The 18,528-nt window shown below is 40.5% G+C and overlaps 1 protein-coding gene across 1 annotated transcript; it reads right to left on the bottom strand.

Annotated features, from left to right (window-relative positions):
- Nucleotides 1-222: 222 nt before the first annotated feature.
- Nucleotides 223-15,557, bottom strand: LOC124414910 (mucin-12). Its single transcript, XM_046896115.1, has 13 exons — nt 15,423-15,557; nt 9,321-9,454; nt 9,063-9,192; nt 8,586-8,703; nt 5,883-5,970; nt 4,384-4,435; nt 3,957-4,059; nt 3,764-3,860; nt 3,209-3,617; nt 2,868-3,127; nt 2,285-2,769; nt 1,950-2,168; nt 223-1,812 (listed from the first exon to the last, which is right to left on the bottom strand). The coding sequence occupies exons 2-13, from the start codon at nt 9,442-9,444 to the stop codon at nt 1,678-1,680; spliced, it is 2,220 nt and encodes a 739-aa protein (XP_046752071.1). The 5' UTR covers nt 9,445-9,454; nt 15,423-15,557; the 3' UTR covers nt 223-1,677.
- Nucleotides 15,558-18,528: the final 2,971 nt, after the last annotated feature.

The following is an 18,528-nucleotide window of genomic DNA, read 5'->3' as shown; positions in this document are numbered from 1 at the left end:
GCTACATATTTTTAATTCAAGATTTGCATCGTTGTTAGGAATGCTGGGAATGCTGATATTCTTAAGAATAATGCCATATCGAGAATTTAAGTGAGTATATCTTTTTTTTTTGGAAATAATTAATGATTTTTTCAGTTGATTTTCTACGAAATTCACCTCTCGGTAGGTCGTTTATAGAGGAAGTACTTTGGAATATTTAAATCGAAAAACCGAAAATATAAGTAGGGATTAGAAATAGCAGTCAGTTTATTGATACATGTGTGGGTTTGTGTGTATGCATATATATTACATTATATTACGTTAAAGCGTACATACATTCTCACGCTAGTTACGGCATCGCGCAACAGGTATTGTTTTTTCTGTTTCCTTTTACAAACATACCTGCGACTATTAAGCCTGTCAATTATATCTCCGGATATACGTGCATACCTATATATAAATATTTTTTTTATTTCGCTTATATACGATTACAACCATTAAAATTATTATAGCACCATAATTCACGGCTCTTTATTACCATGATAATTCGTGTATTATTTTTGATTTTTTACGCAATATTTACCTCATTGTTTCATCTTTTTTTAAAATCTTTGTGAGAAACGGTTAAGTAAGGTAAATAAAATAATGATTTGTATAGTCAATTTGCTTTTTCTTAAAAACTACAGACTCGTTGTTAATTAATTAGTAAATAAAATAATACAAAATATATATTGGGAATCAATAATTATAGCCATTATATGTATAATTTTCCAAAAGACGCGATTAACGCGTGGTTTTGAAAGTAAAAACAATTCGTTACGGACTTTGGATCAGATCTGCAAGTGTCTATTTATTGTGTGTGTATATACGTATATTTATGTGCAACAGTGCAAGTGGTTTTGGATTTTCCGATTCGAGAAAATGACATTTTAGCGGGTACTCGTGTATCTTACTTGCGAAACTGCCAGTTTAGATACTAATTAATGAGTATTTTAAATAATATTATATTACATACAAAGTTTAAAACAATTGTGAATTACTTAAAATATTTCATAAAATTAAATTGAAAAAAAGACGAAAAGAAGGGTGTTACGTTTTTGTCGTAATCTCAAACTTAAATAAAAACGGTTAACGTTCATACTTTGTTAACGTCGAGCTTTGCATGAATTTTTTCGACGAAGAAAACGAGAAGTTATTACGAACAAAAAAACTTTCCCCAGCTACGGTATGACCTCATTGGTGCAATTTTTTATTTATATACATAAGGTCAAAGAGTAACGTGATCCTGGACTTACAGATATTTTCTTCGAATTTTCGGGCATAAAATTTTTCAACATCTTGCCGTTTTTCGTCTTATGCATTCATTACTGCGGAATTTTTGCTGAAAACTTCTGTACGTTTGATGGTACTGGACTGATTTAATGGTGAAACCTTGTCGTATAAAATTACGAACATGCACTTATAGAATCAAAATCACTCAAAATAAGATTAAACGACTAAGTTTTTTTTTTAGAAAACACCACGCAATTATGTTACTACGACCGATACGACATATTGGCGTAAATTTGAATGTGCGCCAGGGAAGGGGTGAACTTTATCGCGAGATATAACGAAAGATAATATTGTTTACTGAGGTATAGAATTTACGTCGCTGTAAAATTTACATTAATTTATTATACTTTGATAATCGCGCGAAGCCTACATAATTACGCAAGGCATAGCGCAGCACAGTGGCAAACAAACCGGAACTACGGCTCCTCCGCTACTGCTTTTGCTTTTGCTTTTACTCGATGCTTCGTATTCGTATTTAGCTTTACCCTTCTGCCATCCTCCCTAAAATCAATTGTAAGAAAATGTCAATTTCTATCAAATATCTGCAGCTTGGTCGTAATTGGATTTCTTGCTGACAATTTACTTGGTAAATAGTTGAATATCCGATTTTTATTTCACGCCCAGAGGAAAATACTCACGCTAGACTGCATCATAGCTCCGCCAGACTCTTCCTTCTTGGTAAACTCGGCAGATCCTGGCGGATAGTAAACCGGAGGTCCGGCGTAATTTTTGCTCTGGACTTTCGGTGGCGTATGCGGAACGAAATCAACATCTTTCTTTGGATTATTAAGGTCAGAAGATTTTTGCACCTTCTGCTGGTCTCTCTCTTTGTTAGAAATATCAGCCAGTACGACCCGCTGAAACGTATGAAACGGTCAGTCATTAATATTGAAATAAAGGTACTCGCCAAAAACATTCGTACAGTTTAACTTTTGACGCTTCGTCAACCATTTTTACAGCGATTCCATCCTACCTCCGTGTCCGAGAAGGAAGCCATAAGGTCCTCCAACTTGTCCGGTGGTCCATGTCCGTTGCTGGGCGTTTGCGGCTTCGCGTTCGCCGGATAAAGTTGGACGCCACTCGTGGGGAACGGTTTCGGCAAAAGGACCTCGTGATCGTCGGGATATTTGTTTGGCGGTATGGTCGTCGTGGTGTTGGAGTACTTGTAAATCGTTGTGTTTGTCGGCTGAGGTGGATTTGTCTGCGGAGGTGCAACTGTGTAGTAATTCACTGTCGTGTGGCTCGGTCCTTCCGGCCTCTGATTGTCGGGACCCGGGTACTTGTGCGATGGTTCATTGGCATACGGCGTCCCCTCGTAATACTCCTGGCTTCGATTTATCGTCGTTGTTGTATGAGATTCGGTTTTCGGCGCAGGCTGATTTTGGTATATGATAGTCGTCGTGTTGGTTCCGTGATCCGGGCGGTCGGTATCTGGACCATAACCGGGCCCGTGTGGACCTGAAAAAAGTGGAGACCAAGAAGATGAGTCACTCGCGGAATTCATCCCGTCGACGATTATACGGTCTGAAAAAGTTGCCCGGAAAAATCGTGCCTACCGCTGGTTGGACTTCGGGGTCCATCCCCGTTCGGATAGGTTCCATTCACTTGGTAGTACTTCTCGTTCCTGGTAACAGTTGTCACTGTTTCGGTGTTACTCGGAGGAGGCCCGGTGTGATAAACGATGGTATTGTTAACCGGTTTCTGGACCGGACTACCAGGCGGGAACCCACGTTGTTCCTCGTGATAGTACTTGGCCTCCCTGTGCAGGCTGGACGTCTTCGTCGTCGGCGTCTCCGGTGGCGGTGGACTGGCGTACCTGCGAATCAACGAATAGCGTTCAAACTCCACTCCGCACTTCCCTAATGTCCAAATCCAGTCCAAGGTTCCGAACACCTACCTAATTTGAGTTCCTGGTCCATCGGGTGACGGCACTTGGTAAGTGACCGTCTGTCCCGGAAGTGTGGAATTCGTCACCTTCTGCGTATGAATGGTGTAGCTTTTGTCGTTAGTTCCTCCACGTGGCAGAGTGTAAGTTATCGTCTGATCACCGGGAAGCACAACTCCCCTCGGCAGCGTGCTTCCGTGTATGTAATTTTCCGGCGAGCCGGGAAGCTCGTAGGTGTACGTTTTCACGGTCGTTGTTACTTTGGTGTTTGGACCGGGTGCCAAATTTATCGGTACCGCTGCGTTTGGCGATGGTACCTGGATGTACTCGATGTTTTCGACTTCCTGGGGGGCGTTTAGAGTCTGGTTTTTCCTGATTGTCGTCACGGTACTCTGTACGGGTCTCGGGTCAACGTGGTAGCCTGAAACGTGTTGAGTTTATAGCGAATCTCAAGTAATCGAAGCCGAGTGTTCCACGTGTTGAAGGACGGACAAAAAACCCTTCCGGAGAATTCAACCTGCCAGTATGAATGGCATGGCTCTAAAGTAATTCGAGACTAGTACATACTTGACGACGATTCCTGGACGTATGAAGCATCGCGTTGCTGACTAGCGGGAAGAGGAGACGTTTGCCTCGACCTGGAGGTGGAAGATGTGTCGAATAACTGTGGGATTGAGAAAAATGGGTCAATTTTTTGCTCACACTCGTAGTCTATCCTGTCTTTCAAGTACTCAGTCACCCGCGGTTTTTACTGACTTACCAGTTCTCTGTTTACGGTCGAAGTCTTGCCAGGCGGATCAGGACTGCGATGACGTCTAGTCGGATGCAATTCTTCGGTATAACTTCTGTCGCGAATTTCTTCACTGTAATGGACAAATTTCATTATTCGTTGGACAATTTACGATGACAATTACATGATTGCAGAATGAAATATCGGTTAAAATATGTTAGATTCAGTACAGTATGAGAGGAGCATCGATCTAATTGTATGTAAACTAACGACACTATTTGGCACTAGTCCACAAAGCTAATTGGAAGTATAGCTGGGCAGGGTTTTTCATCGATTTGTGGTTGCTTCTCTTGGTGCAAAGTCTTCTCTAGAATTTCTTCAGTGTTTTCTTTTTCTCACTCAAGATCAAACGATTTGAAAAATGTGCTCGTACGCGTTTCGGCGTAATTATACTCACATTATCGGAGAGCCGGTTGAGTTGAGAACGTTCTCTGACATTGCCCACGAATCTGCAAGATGGAAACATTGATGTAACAACGATATTGCAACGATTTCCGTGTACGTAATACGGGGTTGTTAGGGTTGCAGGGTTACCATATTCAGAAACAATTAGGCTGTTCTTTTGAATAGGCTAATAATCTCAAGACGTAGGTAATACAACAAAGTGCAGAGATCTGAGCTCATAACTAGGGAATCATTTTTCCGACAAGCCTTCAATCACTTCTATACCTACGACAAATGTGCCAACATTTTACGACTATCGGCAAGTTTGAATCTCGATTCGTCTCAAAACGCCGCGCATCTCGTGAAACGTTTATTTATACTGTTTCCCTTGAGAGGATGGAATAACCGCGCGTAGCCTTGATTCAAATCTCCGTTCTCAGCGAGCTCGCAGTCTCCGGTTCGTACCTCGTTGAAGCGGTCACGGAGAAATCGGGTCATCCATAATCGGGCCTAATATGGCAATGCCACTTACTCGCTGGCTGCTGGCTCTTTGACGACCGGCATTGCACGGCCCTGTTTATCGGACTGCGATCTTCCTTACCCTTAACTGCCTTCTATCCTATGCTAAATACCTGCGGAAAATACTTTGTGTCCGCGGCGGTTATTCGGTACAGTTGATACTTTGATACCTGCCGATAACTCTCGAGAATCATTTCGCGGGGTATCAGAATCGGCAGTCGGCCGAATTTAAAGCCAGGTTCTGCTCTTCGCAAAAATATGACGTTTGCGCAGCTATCCAGGCTTTTTGCTTACTCATCATTGGAACTATAAACGGCACGCATTTGATGAGACAGACTCATTCACATGCAGCATAAAATGAAGAAAATCATGGAATTCGTTACATAATTACTCAGCGGTCTTTTCGTGTTCGTATGCAGATATTTATTCTTCGTTATGTCGTGTTTTATGTTCCGCGTCGCGCAATTTTTCATAATCTAACGTCACATCCTCGTCGGTTTTTTGCAGCGTGCAATAATGTATTTGCGTGATTATACAACAAAGGCGATCATCCTCGGTCTAGAATTTCGACAGCTTGATTATGCGGAAAGAAATTTTTTCTATGTATCCTCTTGCGTTTTGTGCCAACTTTCATTGCGGTTTCGGTGAAAAGTTAGTACAATGTTACAACGAACCTCTGTAATCTAATCTTCCACTCGACTTTGTCTGATATAATATATTATACAACGTGGAGTCCGGATAAAATTTATTTCTAGAAACATATGTATATGTATACTATGTCGAAAAGCGTATCCTTGGTCAAGTTTTACTTCCCTCTGATAGCGTATAAGCGATACCGCGTGTTACTGTAACTTCAACCTTCCGACGAAACCTTCATCGTTCAATGCAGACACGAGATTTTTTTCACAGAACAAAAATATAGATTTTGTGATAAGATCTATCAGCGGATATATTTCTAACGATTTAATTTTTAAAGGAATTTGAAAAACTTACCACCGTCTCTTGGGCTGCCATCGAGGTTCGTCTTGTATTGATAAGACACCTGTTTGTACGCTACTGTCTTGCTCTGTCCCGGTTGAACCTGTAACGAGAGAAACAAATAAAATTAAAATAACATTATAATATAAACAGTAATAAGCAGTGTGACTGGTAATCAGTTTAATTTCATTAGAATGATAACTATAACTCAATATCAACTGCGTATCTTTCCAAGCAGCAATAAAATCGCGATTAAAAATCCAATCGGGCCGATCTTATAATCAGTCGTTAATTAGTCAGTTGTTAATTAAGATCACAGCCAGAATTATTGCTGCAGAATGCGGAGAAATATCGAAACTTTGTCCAAGTCCGATGCTCTCATCGCGTACAATAAACTACGCAAAGCTGTACAGCATGTCTCATAAAAAAATGCACACCCGTTGGAACCACCTCGTCAGGCAATAACTAAAATTTTATTATTAGCGACGATCGGAGGTCGAAGGCGCGGCTTCCGAAGAGTCGGAAAAATTCAACAAACGTAGGAGAAAAATGGGAAAGCAAAATTAGACGCGCAGCCGGCTGCCTCGGAAGATTCGATAACCAAAAATAGTCGCGTTTTACGATTGCCCGCGGCTAAGTAACGATCTTTCCTATCTCTTGTGCGCATAAACTCTTCTCACAAATGTACAAACCTGGCACGATCTACAATTCGATACACGTGTACTGATGAATCGAGTAAACAGTCGGCAAACACCTCGGTTTGAAAATAAAAGAAGCAAAATCGTATAAAGAATTTTTTATCTCCGTTTCTTGAGTTCTATTACGATTTTAGAGGCCTCCTAAACCCAGCCAAACTGCATGAGTGAAAAATTTTCAGGACGTCAATCAAGTCGAAAACGTCTCTTGTTGCCATGTGTCAGTCTGCAGTAACGAAAAATCTTGAGATTCTCTATTTCATATAATTTAATCAATATGTTACGCATTATTATCGAAAAGATCCTATAATCTAGTCCTCAGATACCTAATTTCAAGACAGATAAGAAAATTTGAAGAACAATCAGGACACGCGAAGAACGAAACGGTCGTGTTTCCGGTGCTTCGCATTATGCAGAATTAGTTGTTAAACACGGTTTGTGAAACTTTGACGGCTAGGATGTTGGAACCTTTTAAGGGCAGGTGAGATTTCGAGGTAGGTATAAATTTTCCCTGAACACGCGGTAAACTCCTACGATATACGTGACAGGGACGGAATCTCCGGTGTAAAACAGCCGCCTTGACGGTCGCGTTTTTTTTTTCTTTTTTTCCTTTTTTTTTTCTTCTTCTCCCTTCTACTTCTCACCGCTTCCATACTGCCGATGGAATTCAATGGAATTTAATCAGTTAGCGAGCGATCCGCCAACGCAGCCTGACGTATCAACGTAACGCATAGCGTATGGCAAAGAGGTCGTGAGTCCAGTTGAGTCGGGCCTCTGATATGTACCACTTGACTCTGGTCTTATAAGGTGCGCCACAGAACTCAGATCTACCCACACAACGCTCTCCCATTACTTACTACGCTCAGGCAACCGCGAAAGAAACTAAAATCACGCTAGAACAACTGCAGCACAACTTTGGCTCACAATCAAAGGGATTCACGCGTGCTACCCTGAGGTTATTTAATGGATAAAATTCATGCATGTATTTGTGTATGAAATTTGGACGATTTTCTTTCACTTTAGTTCTTCATACTTTCAAGTAGCTTAAAGCTTTCACGTGTACTCTCCAATTTTATATATTTCCGGAAAACAATCATCATCGATGGTCTGTGGATTCAACTTGTAATTACAGATTACTTGCAAGATGGTACCTACGCTTGGGACTTATTTGAACCTGCCAATTATCCAAAAAAGGTTGACGACGGGCCGAGACCAATTCTTGAATTTACATGCAAGTGGGCTTAAGGAGGTTTTATTCATTTGGACCAAGGTTGTAGGACCGCCAACGCCTCTGGAGCTTTATAACCCGAGTAATGGCTCTTTTACGAGCAGTGATTGCATCAAGGTTACTTCGAAAATACTTCTTTCACTCTGTGACCGACGTGTTCGTAAATTTATCACCATGGAATTGTTTCCAAAATTATTCACCTCTTTAACCGAAGCTTCTGTAAGCTTTTACTCTATGTTTTGCAATTCACTCAACTTTCATATTATTCTTGCTATGATGGATGTAAATTTTTTCATGAAATAGTGTTTCTTCTTCTTCTTTTTTCTTTTTGTTTTTGCATCGTCGCTTTTTGCTGGTCGCGTATTTGCAGATTCGTATTATCTTGCCACAGCAGACTGCAGTTTAGGTATTATTAAAACTCTGAACGTTATATTCTTCTGAAAAACCTGCAGGCGAAGCAGGTCGCCAAGTTGAGTGAAAAAGAGACTTGCCATGTGCTTGAATCGTTTTCATATTATCGTCATCTCATTTCTATGCGCGACGAATCTTTCGCAATCCGTTGTTTTGTCACATTTCTGGCATTGCACGTTTAAACAGTCGTCTTTCACGGTCGAATTCGTGATATAGAACGTATAAGCTGGTTCATTTATTCATATTCAATCCGAATTTCCCTATGTGCATAACGGATTTGAATGACAGAGATCCATTTGTTAATTGTCGTATTTTGGGGAACAATTGTTTATTCAATTGGAGGAGTCGTCGGAATTCTTTAGTAATAAAAACGCGTTCACTTACGTTCTGCAGTTCGGCGTCGAGGACTTCGAGACCAGGAATTCCGCTGACTGCGCCACTGTTTCCAGTCGTCACGTACTTTTCTGTTGTTGTTGTTGTCGACCTCGTTGGTGAGATGGTACTGTAAAGATATGAATGAAATTCCTGCGTTAAAAATCGAGCGAATTGAGGAATAAAAGCGATCATTCATAGTGGTTTCGACACTAAATTTCCATGTAATTGCAAAGAACAACAAGTAATAAAAAAAAAATTCATTTCCATCAATTTTCACGGAAAACAAATCACCCGCAGCTACACCCATACCCATACGGTAAAACGATGATGCAACTTCGTTACCTGACCCTGCATGACCATGCAACAAACCGGATGTCGATCTGGATGTCTATGGTATTCCATCCAGATACATGCGAAAGGTGTTTACACATTGCGTTTCCGGTTTGTTGTTGCTGATTGAAATTGATTAGATGCCGCAGTACTCACCGACCCTCGGATACGATCCTCGTAGTGTTTGCAGGTGCTCTGTATTCAACCTGCGGGGAAAGGGCTCGCCCTCCGCGAACCGGAGTCGCGCTTCGCGAAACGCTGGTTTGCAGGTCTTCGAGAAGTGCGTCTGAAAGAATTACGTGCGAAAGATGCGATCGAGTGAGTTAAGGCTGTCTTATAACGATTGGCGAGCAACGAAAGACGCCATTCTCCGTCGATCGAGATTTATTCCACTATTTTTCGTTTCCAGCTCACCCAAATTGTTCTCCAGATTATGCGCCGTTGTTGACGAGTGGTTATGGTGAATCTGACCATGTCCTCCACTATGGCTAACGATTTTCCGGCTAACGTGCGAACTTTCTCTGACCGTCGACGCCATCGTGCGGATTCTGCAATTTTCAAAAATAGGGATTTCTCAATTACGACACAATAGTTGATATTTGATCATCAGTTTTTCCCCCCTTTTACTTTTTAACCCTCCCGAAATCGTTAAGGTGTAGTTTTTAGACAGTATATGAAGCTGGGTCCGTAAATCGACTGAGAATTTATTTTACCGAAGTTACATTGAATTCTGAAAGTCTTCGAAGGTTGAACCGTGTGCAGAGTATTCGCTTGCGAAATGGGTTCTTCTTGTTGAATTATTTTCTTTTTGCTCGTTTACGTTTATTCGGAATTTGCACATCTCGAAGAAGCCGTTTTAAAAGAGCCCAGCTTTCGCGATTTCTATTCGGCCAAATCGCTTCGCACCTTCAGTTTACATTTACATACGTAACACGTCACAGGAGGTGCGGAATCAGCGTCGCGAGAGTTTGAAATATGAGTTTATTATTTCTTAAATTAACAATTTCGATACGAGTTCACTTCGGAGTGGACATTTGAAAAAATTTATCGCAGCCGTTTCCATCCGTCCTTTGTAAACGTCGGTAACGCTGTAGCGTTGGGACAGTGCGTAATTGGCACGATATTAATTGGCTGGACCAGCGTCAACTTTTTCTCTCTGCAATGTGGACGCTGCGGTTTTAGCGAACATTCCGCGTCATCGCCGAGATGCGCGATGATCCGTCGTACATATAAAGCATCAATCGTGTGGCACGCTATCATTTAGCTAGAAATAATAATTGTCCTTCGTAAAGATGTAACCGTCTACAATTACGCAATAATAACTTCAGTGCGTCATCTGCCTCATTGCGGTGCGTTTATACTATAATAGTAACAATACTGATGGAACAGCACGTATCTATCCTTAAAAATAACCGCGGTGTAATCGATTTGTTGTTCATTGTTGCTATTTTCATACGGATCAATTACGCATGAATAAAAGGTGATCGCGAATCTCGTCGCCAGGGTACATTGATTAATAGTCAGGAATTGAATTCCTTTTTATTCAAGACGATTTATCGTGTTCAATAATTGGATTAATTAGTTATTAAGTTATTAAGAATACTTTACACACCGAAAAAATTATACCTTTAAACATAGTCAATTTTACTCTGAAATAATAGACGCTAAGTACAAGGTTTTCTTGAGTGCATTTCTTTACGAAATGCAGATAATTAACATAGTGCATTATACTAACGATACGCCGAATACGTTCTAATTTAACGTGTTTAGCGATAAGTTTCAGTATAAAGATAAGGACTTCCACTAGTTACACTGGGTAAACAATACCTGCAACCCAATATCGGGAAGTACCTTTAGTCAATAACAAAGCCTACAATCTGAGGATTTACTCGCGAGTAAAAACTTGAATGAACACTTCATGCATCCCGCCCTCATTAAGTCAGGACATGTCATCGCTTCAATCTTACACCGAGTAACAAAATCCTCAAGCTTTTCTAGTGCAAATGATAAATCGGACACCGCGCTACGCACCAGGAGTATAATGCCCTGTTTGTGCCACTCGTGAACGGTGTCTAACTATATTGTGCACACTAACTCGACGAGTATATTCTGCCTCAGTGTTACACTAATTAGAAGATATACATTCGATATGATAGTAATTTAGATGAGAATTCATCAAACGTTTCCAGGATGTAATTAAAAGGCAGTACAATTTGCGTCTAAAACCATATACCGAAAGTGGAACAATACTTTTTCGACGCAGCACGTGGGGCTCGGGTCAACAACTTGTCGGATACCGATTTGACGCGTTAAACGGATTTCAAACATTCAAAAAAAAAAAAAATTAAAAATTTTTTCAAAAAAAAAAAAAATCTTCTCACGGTCGTAACAAGAGCAAATAGTTATGCGAATTTTCACGGTATTTCAAGCCTTCGATTTATTACGGATAATTATAGCATGTATCAAGCAACAGTTGACCGTTGTGTGTAAGAGCTGACAGTATAGGTATATAATGAGTTGAAATATGCATAATATTATATGGTTGGAGAAACGAGTCTTTGCAGAACAGTGGCTATTACGAAATAAAGCACGGGTTCACTTTTGGATTTTAGCTCTTGGCTGTCGGCTCAGTTTTGTCATGCCTGCAGGTTACTTTTAAACTCGGTGGACTGACTCACGGATTATTTTGCGCCGTGAACAACTGCTGCTAGGCTGCAAAGGTTGTAAAAGAAGGACAAATAAAACGAGGTGAAGATTATCCCTTAATCGTTTAGGCGCGTAAACAATAAACTAAAAGAAGAATAGATTAACGATATCGTCAAATTCCTGAAATCTGTTGACGAATCTCTAATATCCATACGTAACGATACATTTGACAATTGGTCGATGAATTTGTCATTCGCATAATAGAACAAAAAATAAATAAAAATATTTATATAAACATTGAGAAACCGGTTGAAGAAAAGGGACAAACAGACGTTACGAGAATATCAAAGATGAACAAGTTTTTTTTCTTCTCTCTCTATCTCTCTCTCTCTCTCTCTTTTATGAAGAAACACCACCTACGTGTAATTTTACTCATTCGAGCCACTACAAGGACTGCTCTAGTCATTGAAACGTTCGCCTTGGCCTTCGGAGTCGTGGTCTCTGTTCCTTTGCATTGGAAATCACGAAGAACAAATCCTGGTGACCCAATTTCAACAACCTTCGCGAATACGTTCGAAATTCAAACGTCTAGTATAACCAACCGGAAGGTGCAACCTACGTACATTATACACGTATTTAACTACGCCGTTCACTGTATTAAATTCGCATTGCCTAAGACTTCCTGTCGTATATTACACACATAAATATTCTCAGTTTCCACACACGCTGCCAGCGGGATTTTTTTTTCTTTTTTTCTTTGTTTGTTTGTTTCTTTCTTTGTTTTAGATGCAACATTAGCACGTGCAGAATCACGTGAAAGGGGGTGAAAAAAATTAATGCAAGAGACGAATCAAATGAATTTCTGACAATTTAATCACCTGCGCTGTATAGATATCAGTCGGTTATATAGTTAGCGATTGAAAAATAAATGTTCGCCTTTTAGTGAGATTTTTTTATTAGTCTACGTACTATAAGTGATATATATAACGTAAGACGCTTACGTAGGCAGCGTTTGATTTCCATATACGTATTTAAATCGCGAATGTCAATCGGTTATCGTACAGAGTTGATTATGTGCTTGTTCTTTTTCTGAATCCTAATTCAGTTTTAGATTGCTTCGCGGTTTTCTCCACGTCGAAGCCATAAATTTTTTCCAGCAAGTATAAAATAAATAATACAATCTACGCCATAAATTCCCCGTTTGTGTACGAAGAATCGTCGACAGTGAAATGGAATAGTTCTGTGTAACTACGAACATGAGGATGCGGTAATCTACGTTCTCGACTTTCAATCGAACTCTATAAAATCGCAGAATTGATTTTGCACAATTTATCATTTTTCCAGATATTTGCAACACGCTTCTCGCACTGCATAATGTACGCTAAAAATTATGTTCAGTGTAGACTGTAAATGCATAAGCTTAAATCCGCACTCGCGGTTTCGCCGTATTTCCATCGGCTTGTTTTAGGGTCGGGGCAGTTGATTCTAAAATTAGCGAACGCGTCAGACTGAAATCTTAATATTTACGTGAACCGAATTCAGCACATATCGTCTACACAGATATATACGCGCGGTACGCATTTCAAACGCGTATTTTCTCTGCTCTTCGTTTTATCATCCGTAGTAAGAATGTCGGCCGGAACGGTTGACCTTCAATCCCGTTTGAAAGTGGTCAAATAGATTTTGCAACTCAGCTTGTAATGCGAATACCGAAACTCTACCGCTCAGGAATACTCAAAAATTCTTTTCACCCATGATGCATGATGATATACGTACACGCCTTGCGAAATGCAAGTTAGGATTACCGCTTCGCGTGCTGGGAGAGAAAATTCATTCTAATAATTTTCTAAATTTCTAAATTGTTTAAAAAATTCAATTCATCTATCATCGACCTCCGACTCTTTCGTTGCTGTAAAAATTCACAAGTTTTTTCTACACAGTAATTATCACAGACAGCGTCGAATTTTCGTCATTAGTCAAATTTTACGCACGTTAATCGTTTGATGCGGATTTCGTTTCAGTGTTTTGAGTAACAGTATGAATACGTATAGTAAAAAGCTCTAGAGTAAAAAAAAACAGAATTTAATATGCAACAGCGATGTCGAGACCCTGGCTAGTGGTATAATTTTATGGTAGGCGGTGAAGAAGATTTCTCGCTATTGTAGGTGGAGCCTGGATTCAAGTTTTTATTTTTACGTATTTGCCAGACGTCTACGATTCTTCGTATGATGAAAATATCGCATGATATTCGATGGTCGTAGATCAGGATTCGAGAAAGAAGAACGTTTTTCAAACGAGCGCCATTGATCTTATCGAAAATAGGTTTTAAAAAAGAAAACAACAGAGCACGGATCATCTCCGATGAAGAAATCGATCCATTATTACAAATGAAAAAATAATTTAAAAAAAAAAAAAAAAAAACTAATATCTAGTCGTAACTTTTCTCCACGAATCGAATGTGAGTAATACTTGTTTCTCTACTTTTTAATTTTTCAACTGAACTTACGACGCACTTCGCGCAATGGACGATATGCGAATTGAAAACAAGTGCGCATTATACTAACCGTTATTGGATTGCTGAACATATCGCCACGGAAAGCCTAATTGAATAGAATTACATGTAGCTTCGTGACAACCTCGTGTAATCGAAACCATCGTACGTGCGCGGCATGTTCTTTTATACAATTAGATAAAATTAAGAACAATACACCGATGCTGGATAGTAATATATAATAATAATAACAAAGTCGAGTGATTTCGTCGCCGGAATATATTCGATGGTCTTATCTCTCTTTTCGTCTCGGTGCGCCCTCAAGTCGGTTAAATATAGCTCACCTATATCCTAACTGGGCTTTATTTGCTGTGTTTAAAGGTCCGTACAGACCGAATAAAAACCGGATACATTCACTTTCGGGTCTCAGCGCGCGCCTCCGAGTTGTTAGCCTCGGAGATTATTTTCAGCTCATTTTATGATCTTGAAAGAATCGTGCAGCTCGTTCCCCAAACTAGAGAGATCCCCGGCCCTCCGTCAGGCAGCGGCGAGACTCTCGTTGGATGCCTTGTATTATTTATTTATTTATCCCGCTTCTATCTGTCTATTCAAATTATTCCTATTCCGAGTTTTCCCTCGTCTGACCGGATAAGAACCCTTTTCACACAGTTTTCCCCCTTATCTCCGGCCAATTGTCAAGACGTGAAATTGTCCAGCGCGGTGTTATCTTTATCGGAGACAAACCGATCGAGATATCTCCTCGCACACGCACGATGCTGGGTCTTAATGGTGAAATTATACGGCCTCGTTGTAACCTCGTCTAGCTTGGTTCGTAAGATGATTGAACTGAAATTTAGTGGAAAAACTACGCGCGCCACGCAGTGTCTAACTACTAACTTCAACCCCGGGGTTTAAAAGTGCAGTAAAGTGAAAGAGCCGGCCGATATGAAGCTCGTTGAAATTCCTCCTTTCAAATAAGCTCTTCCTCGAACCGACATAAATTTTTGTGGTTCAACTTTATGATCCCCGTAGCTGCTTGTGCGTTACAGACTGTACGAACACCAACAGCAATCTCAGGTTTCCTCGGCTCAGACGTGCCTCCACATGTGGTAACCTGGCACCGCATATTAGCATCTTTCGCAAGTCCGTTGCGATTCGTAATTTACGAACACAGGGTACACGCGTCTGAGTCTCAAATTGCTTAGGAAGGAAAATATTCGCAAGTTATCTCCTGTTGTGTATTACGAAAAATGTACTCGAAAACCCGCAGCATTATTGGTACTCTAAAACCGCGAAAGAAACGTGTCGTTTTTTAATACATTATACGATGTGAAATCGCGTGTAAAACTGCGGCGCGATACTTCAACACAGACACTCACCTCTGTCAAATATGTGACAAGTTGCGTATAAGTAAGTAAATAATCCGTAGCTATGCACGTCCGCACTTGTAATATTAATATATTGGCACTGATAAGTGACACGGAATGAAAATCACCGAGATGCGGTGATTTGATAGTGATAAGCCGAGTATTAATTACTGCATAAAAAGTTTTCTGATTTTATTTAAAATGAAAAAGAGCCGCGCGGCGACGACGAAATTTAAGCTACAATTCCGCGTCACACGAACCGCAGTCCGCCAACGACTGGATCTTTCTACTTGGCGTTTGGCAGGCTGCTCGCCCTCCAAGAGACTAGTGACTGCTTTAAGCCGTTGTCAGACCGCATGCAGGTTACATGCGTTATGCGCCCACACGCAGCATCGTCGACGGCTTCACAATTCGCAATCCTCGCGGTTTTTCTCAGCATCGTACTTATTGGTCAGCACCTCGGTTGACGCAACGTTTGTATTCACGGCGATGAAGATATAACGACTCGATCATCGCTTGAAACTTTCGATCTCATTAACTACTCGCTGTTTACACTGTTTTCTCAATCGTAACCCGCAGAAAATACAAAAATGAATAATTCTGAAATCAATACAAATAACGAGGCACGGTTGATTCCATTTAATTTTACTCTCAGCGCGTATTCGAGAATTACGTCCAAATCGTAATATTGTATTACTACATCATCGATATCTTGAAAACGTTCCTCTTCTTGAGCGAGATTGTTTGTACAAACACATTTTCACGACGTTCTCAGCGATAAGAATCAACGAATTTTCGCAAGTGTTTTTTGCCCAAGATTCAAATGTTGAAAATTTTTTTCAAGAAAATTTGTAACCCAACAACAACTCCGATTCCGTCTGAACGGTAAAATCTATTTTCAGCATCTAGTTTCACCGCGTGATTATTAAAACGCCGTGCCAACGGACTTGAGCAAATTCTCTATGAGCGCACGTTTTTTTGTGTAAATATTTCGTAGAAGTTATATTTTTCTTTCAGCTACAGCCCAAGCTGAGTAAATTAATCATATCCACTGTTAGCTCAGCAAAGTATTTACACCTATACGTATGCTTGTAATACTTGTCTGTACAGCTATAGGTATGCAAACAGCCCCGTAAAGTTTATGCAAAACTTGTCAAATTGTTTGGCGAGGTGCACACGTAGTTCATCGTCAGGTTGCATATTCGAAATTCCAACATGTGCCAGGTGCTTATCTTTCTCGACCTGTGATAAACCTGTGTACATAAACATGTACAGCTAATCTTGACCAATCAATCGTGAACACTGCACAAGGCAGATATCATTTGAAATTGTTGACTGATCACGATCGCGTCATTCGATCAATACAATAATACAATAAAAAGTATTTTACGTTCACATTCTATTACAGCGTGCAGTTTCGGCTTGTGTGATAAAATATGCTAATCTACATAATGTACGCGTATTGTACGGATATATGATAATGCGACGTACGGCCATGCATGACAATATAATGGAACGGAATTTGAATATTCAAATTTCGCGCCATGCGCGTTGAAATCCCGCGTGAGCAAGGGTTTTTCTAACATTGCAGTAAACGTTTTTATTCATCGTAACTATCGATGACTAAAAAGTTGCACGTTTCCTTTGCAACATGTAGAAAACTCTGACCGCTTTCTGCATTTGCAAAGTGTACAGGGTAAAATGTAAAATGATTCACGGCGAATGCATAAAATCTCACACACCCCCCCCCCCCCCCTGCCACATTTCGATCGCAATTAATGTGCATATGACACAGATCTTTATGTTATAATTGCCATAAACGGTTCGATACGACGCAACGCTTCCCCAGCTGCGATGACAGCGTCGCTATATTTCTACCTTGCCGTAATTCTTCAGACCGCAATTCTCGTCGTATTCTACGTAACTATCATTATAAAGAAATAAACAATGACTTCTTAGGTACCTACGTGTAGTAACGTTTCTAGCAGCTCTCACATGCCTGCTATTTGCCCTCCCCCCTCCTAACCAATCAATGAATTTCTCAGTCACAGAGGCCGGGACTCTTCGGCTTGCCAGCTACAGAGGTTAAATCTGCACCATAATGATCATCTCGTGTATAATCCGCGGTTTCCTTTGTATTATACACATATTATGTATGTAGGCACGACGGATGATATGATGCCTCTAGGTTCGTCTCGACGTCGGGCTGCGGGCAGCTTCTACGAGCTCACAGAGTTTCTCTATTTTCGGAATGTCAACCGACCGCTTCGCCGATGACGTAACCTCGTCGGCGCTAACCTCATCCGCAGCCTGTCCCTGACGTCATCCACCTGTACTGAACGCCAAAACTCGGGCTTCGGCACGGGGAACGGTGCCGGTGCAGGTATTAAGAAAATTCGGACCTTCCCGAGAATTCATTTCAGCATCTGACTATCGACAAGATTCTCGGCTGGAGACCTCGAATCGTATTTCAACGACATTTTTAGCTGAACGCATTTTCAAATTTCAAATCGATGCAGCAAACATTCGAATCGTGATGTATTATGGCTTTTGCGACGAATATTTGTTTCGCTTCTTTATTTTTTCACCCGTTTTTCTGTAATCTTTTGTTTATAATTATCGCCGCATTCTTTTTGAAGTTCTTTGCATTTTCGTGTAAACGTCTGCAGAATAGACGGGCCGGCCACACACCTGGAATTGTCACGGAATTTTTTTCCCGAAAATTTGTGGCCTCCTAATAGATTTGTGTTTCTACGTATTGAAGAAGGATCATTCTACTATAATGTTCCAACTTCGGCGGCCTTGGCGTTCAATCGTTTAAGCACGAGATGAGTTTATGACGGCTGTCGCATCCATCAATCATCATAAACTTCAAACTTCGTTGCGCTCGATAAAGTTACATATCCAAAGGAATTGTGTCTCTTACTCTATGATAAATCGGGCTTACTTTTCGCAAAAATAATTATAAACATTGGCTGTGGGAAATCGGCAGTCGGGATAAAACAAATGATTATGAATAAATTCTGCATTCATGATCTTACTGTTTTGCCTACATTCTTCAGTAATTACGGCTTAGTTAACGATCTGTTCCAAATTCTCAATTTTTATAGTAAATGGC

Source organism: Diprion similis, chromosome 1 (genome assembly GCF_021155765.1).
Source record: "Diprion similis isolate iyDipSimi1 chromosome 1, iyDipSimi1.1, whole genome shotgun sequence".
Lineage (NCBI taxonomy): Eukaryota > Metazoa > Arthropoda > Insecta > Hymenoptera > Diprionidae > Diprion > Diprion similis.
This window is presented reverse-complemented; position numbering and strand designations above follow the sequence as displayed.

Bases quoted from the DNA above. Each gene is read 5' to 3' on its own strand.
- LOC124414910 (XM_046896115.1), bottom strand. From the start codon at position 9,444: ATGGCGTCGACGGTCAGAGAAAGTTCGCACGTTAGCCGGAAAATCGTT. The intron at 3,128-3,208 runs GTAGGTGTTCGG...GTTGATTCGCAG, and splicing joins GGACCAGGAACTCAAATTAG to GTACGCCAGTCCACCGCCAC. The intron at 2,770-2,867 runs GTAGGCACGATT...CACTTTTTTCAG, and splicing joins ACCCCGAAGTCCAACCAGCG to GTCCACACGGGCCCGGTTAT.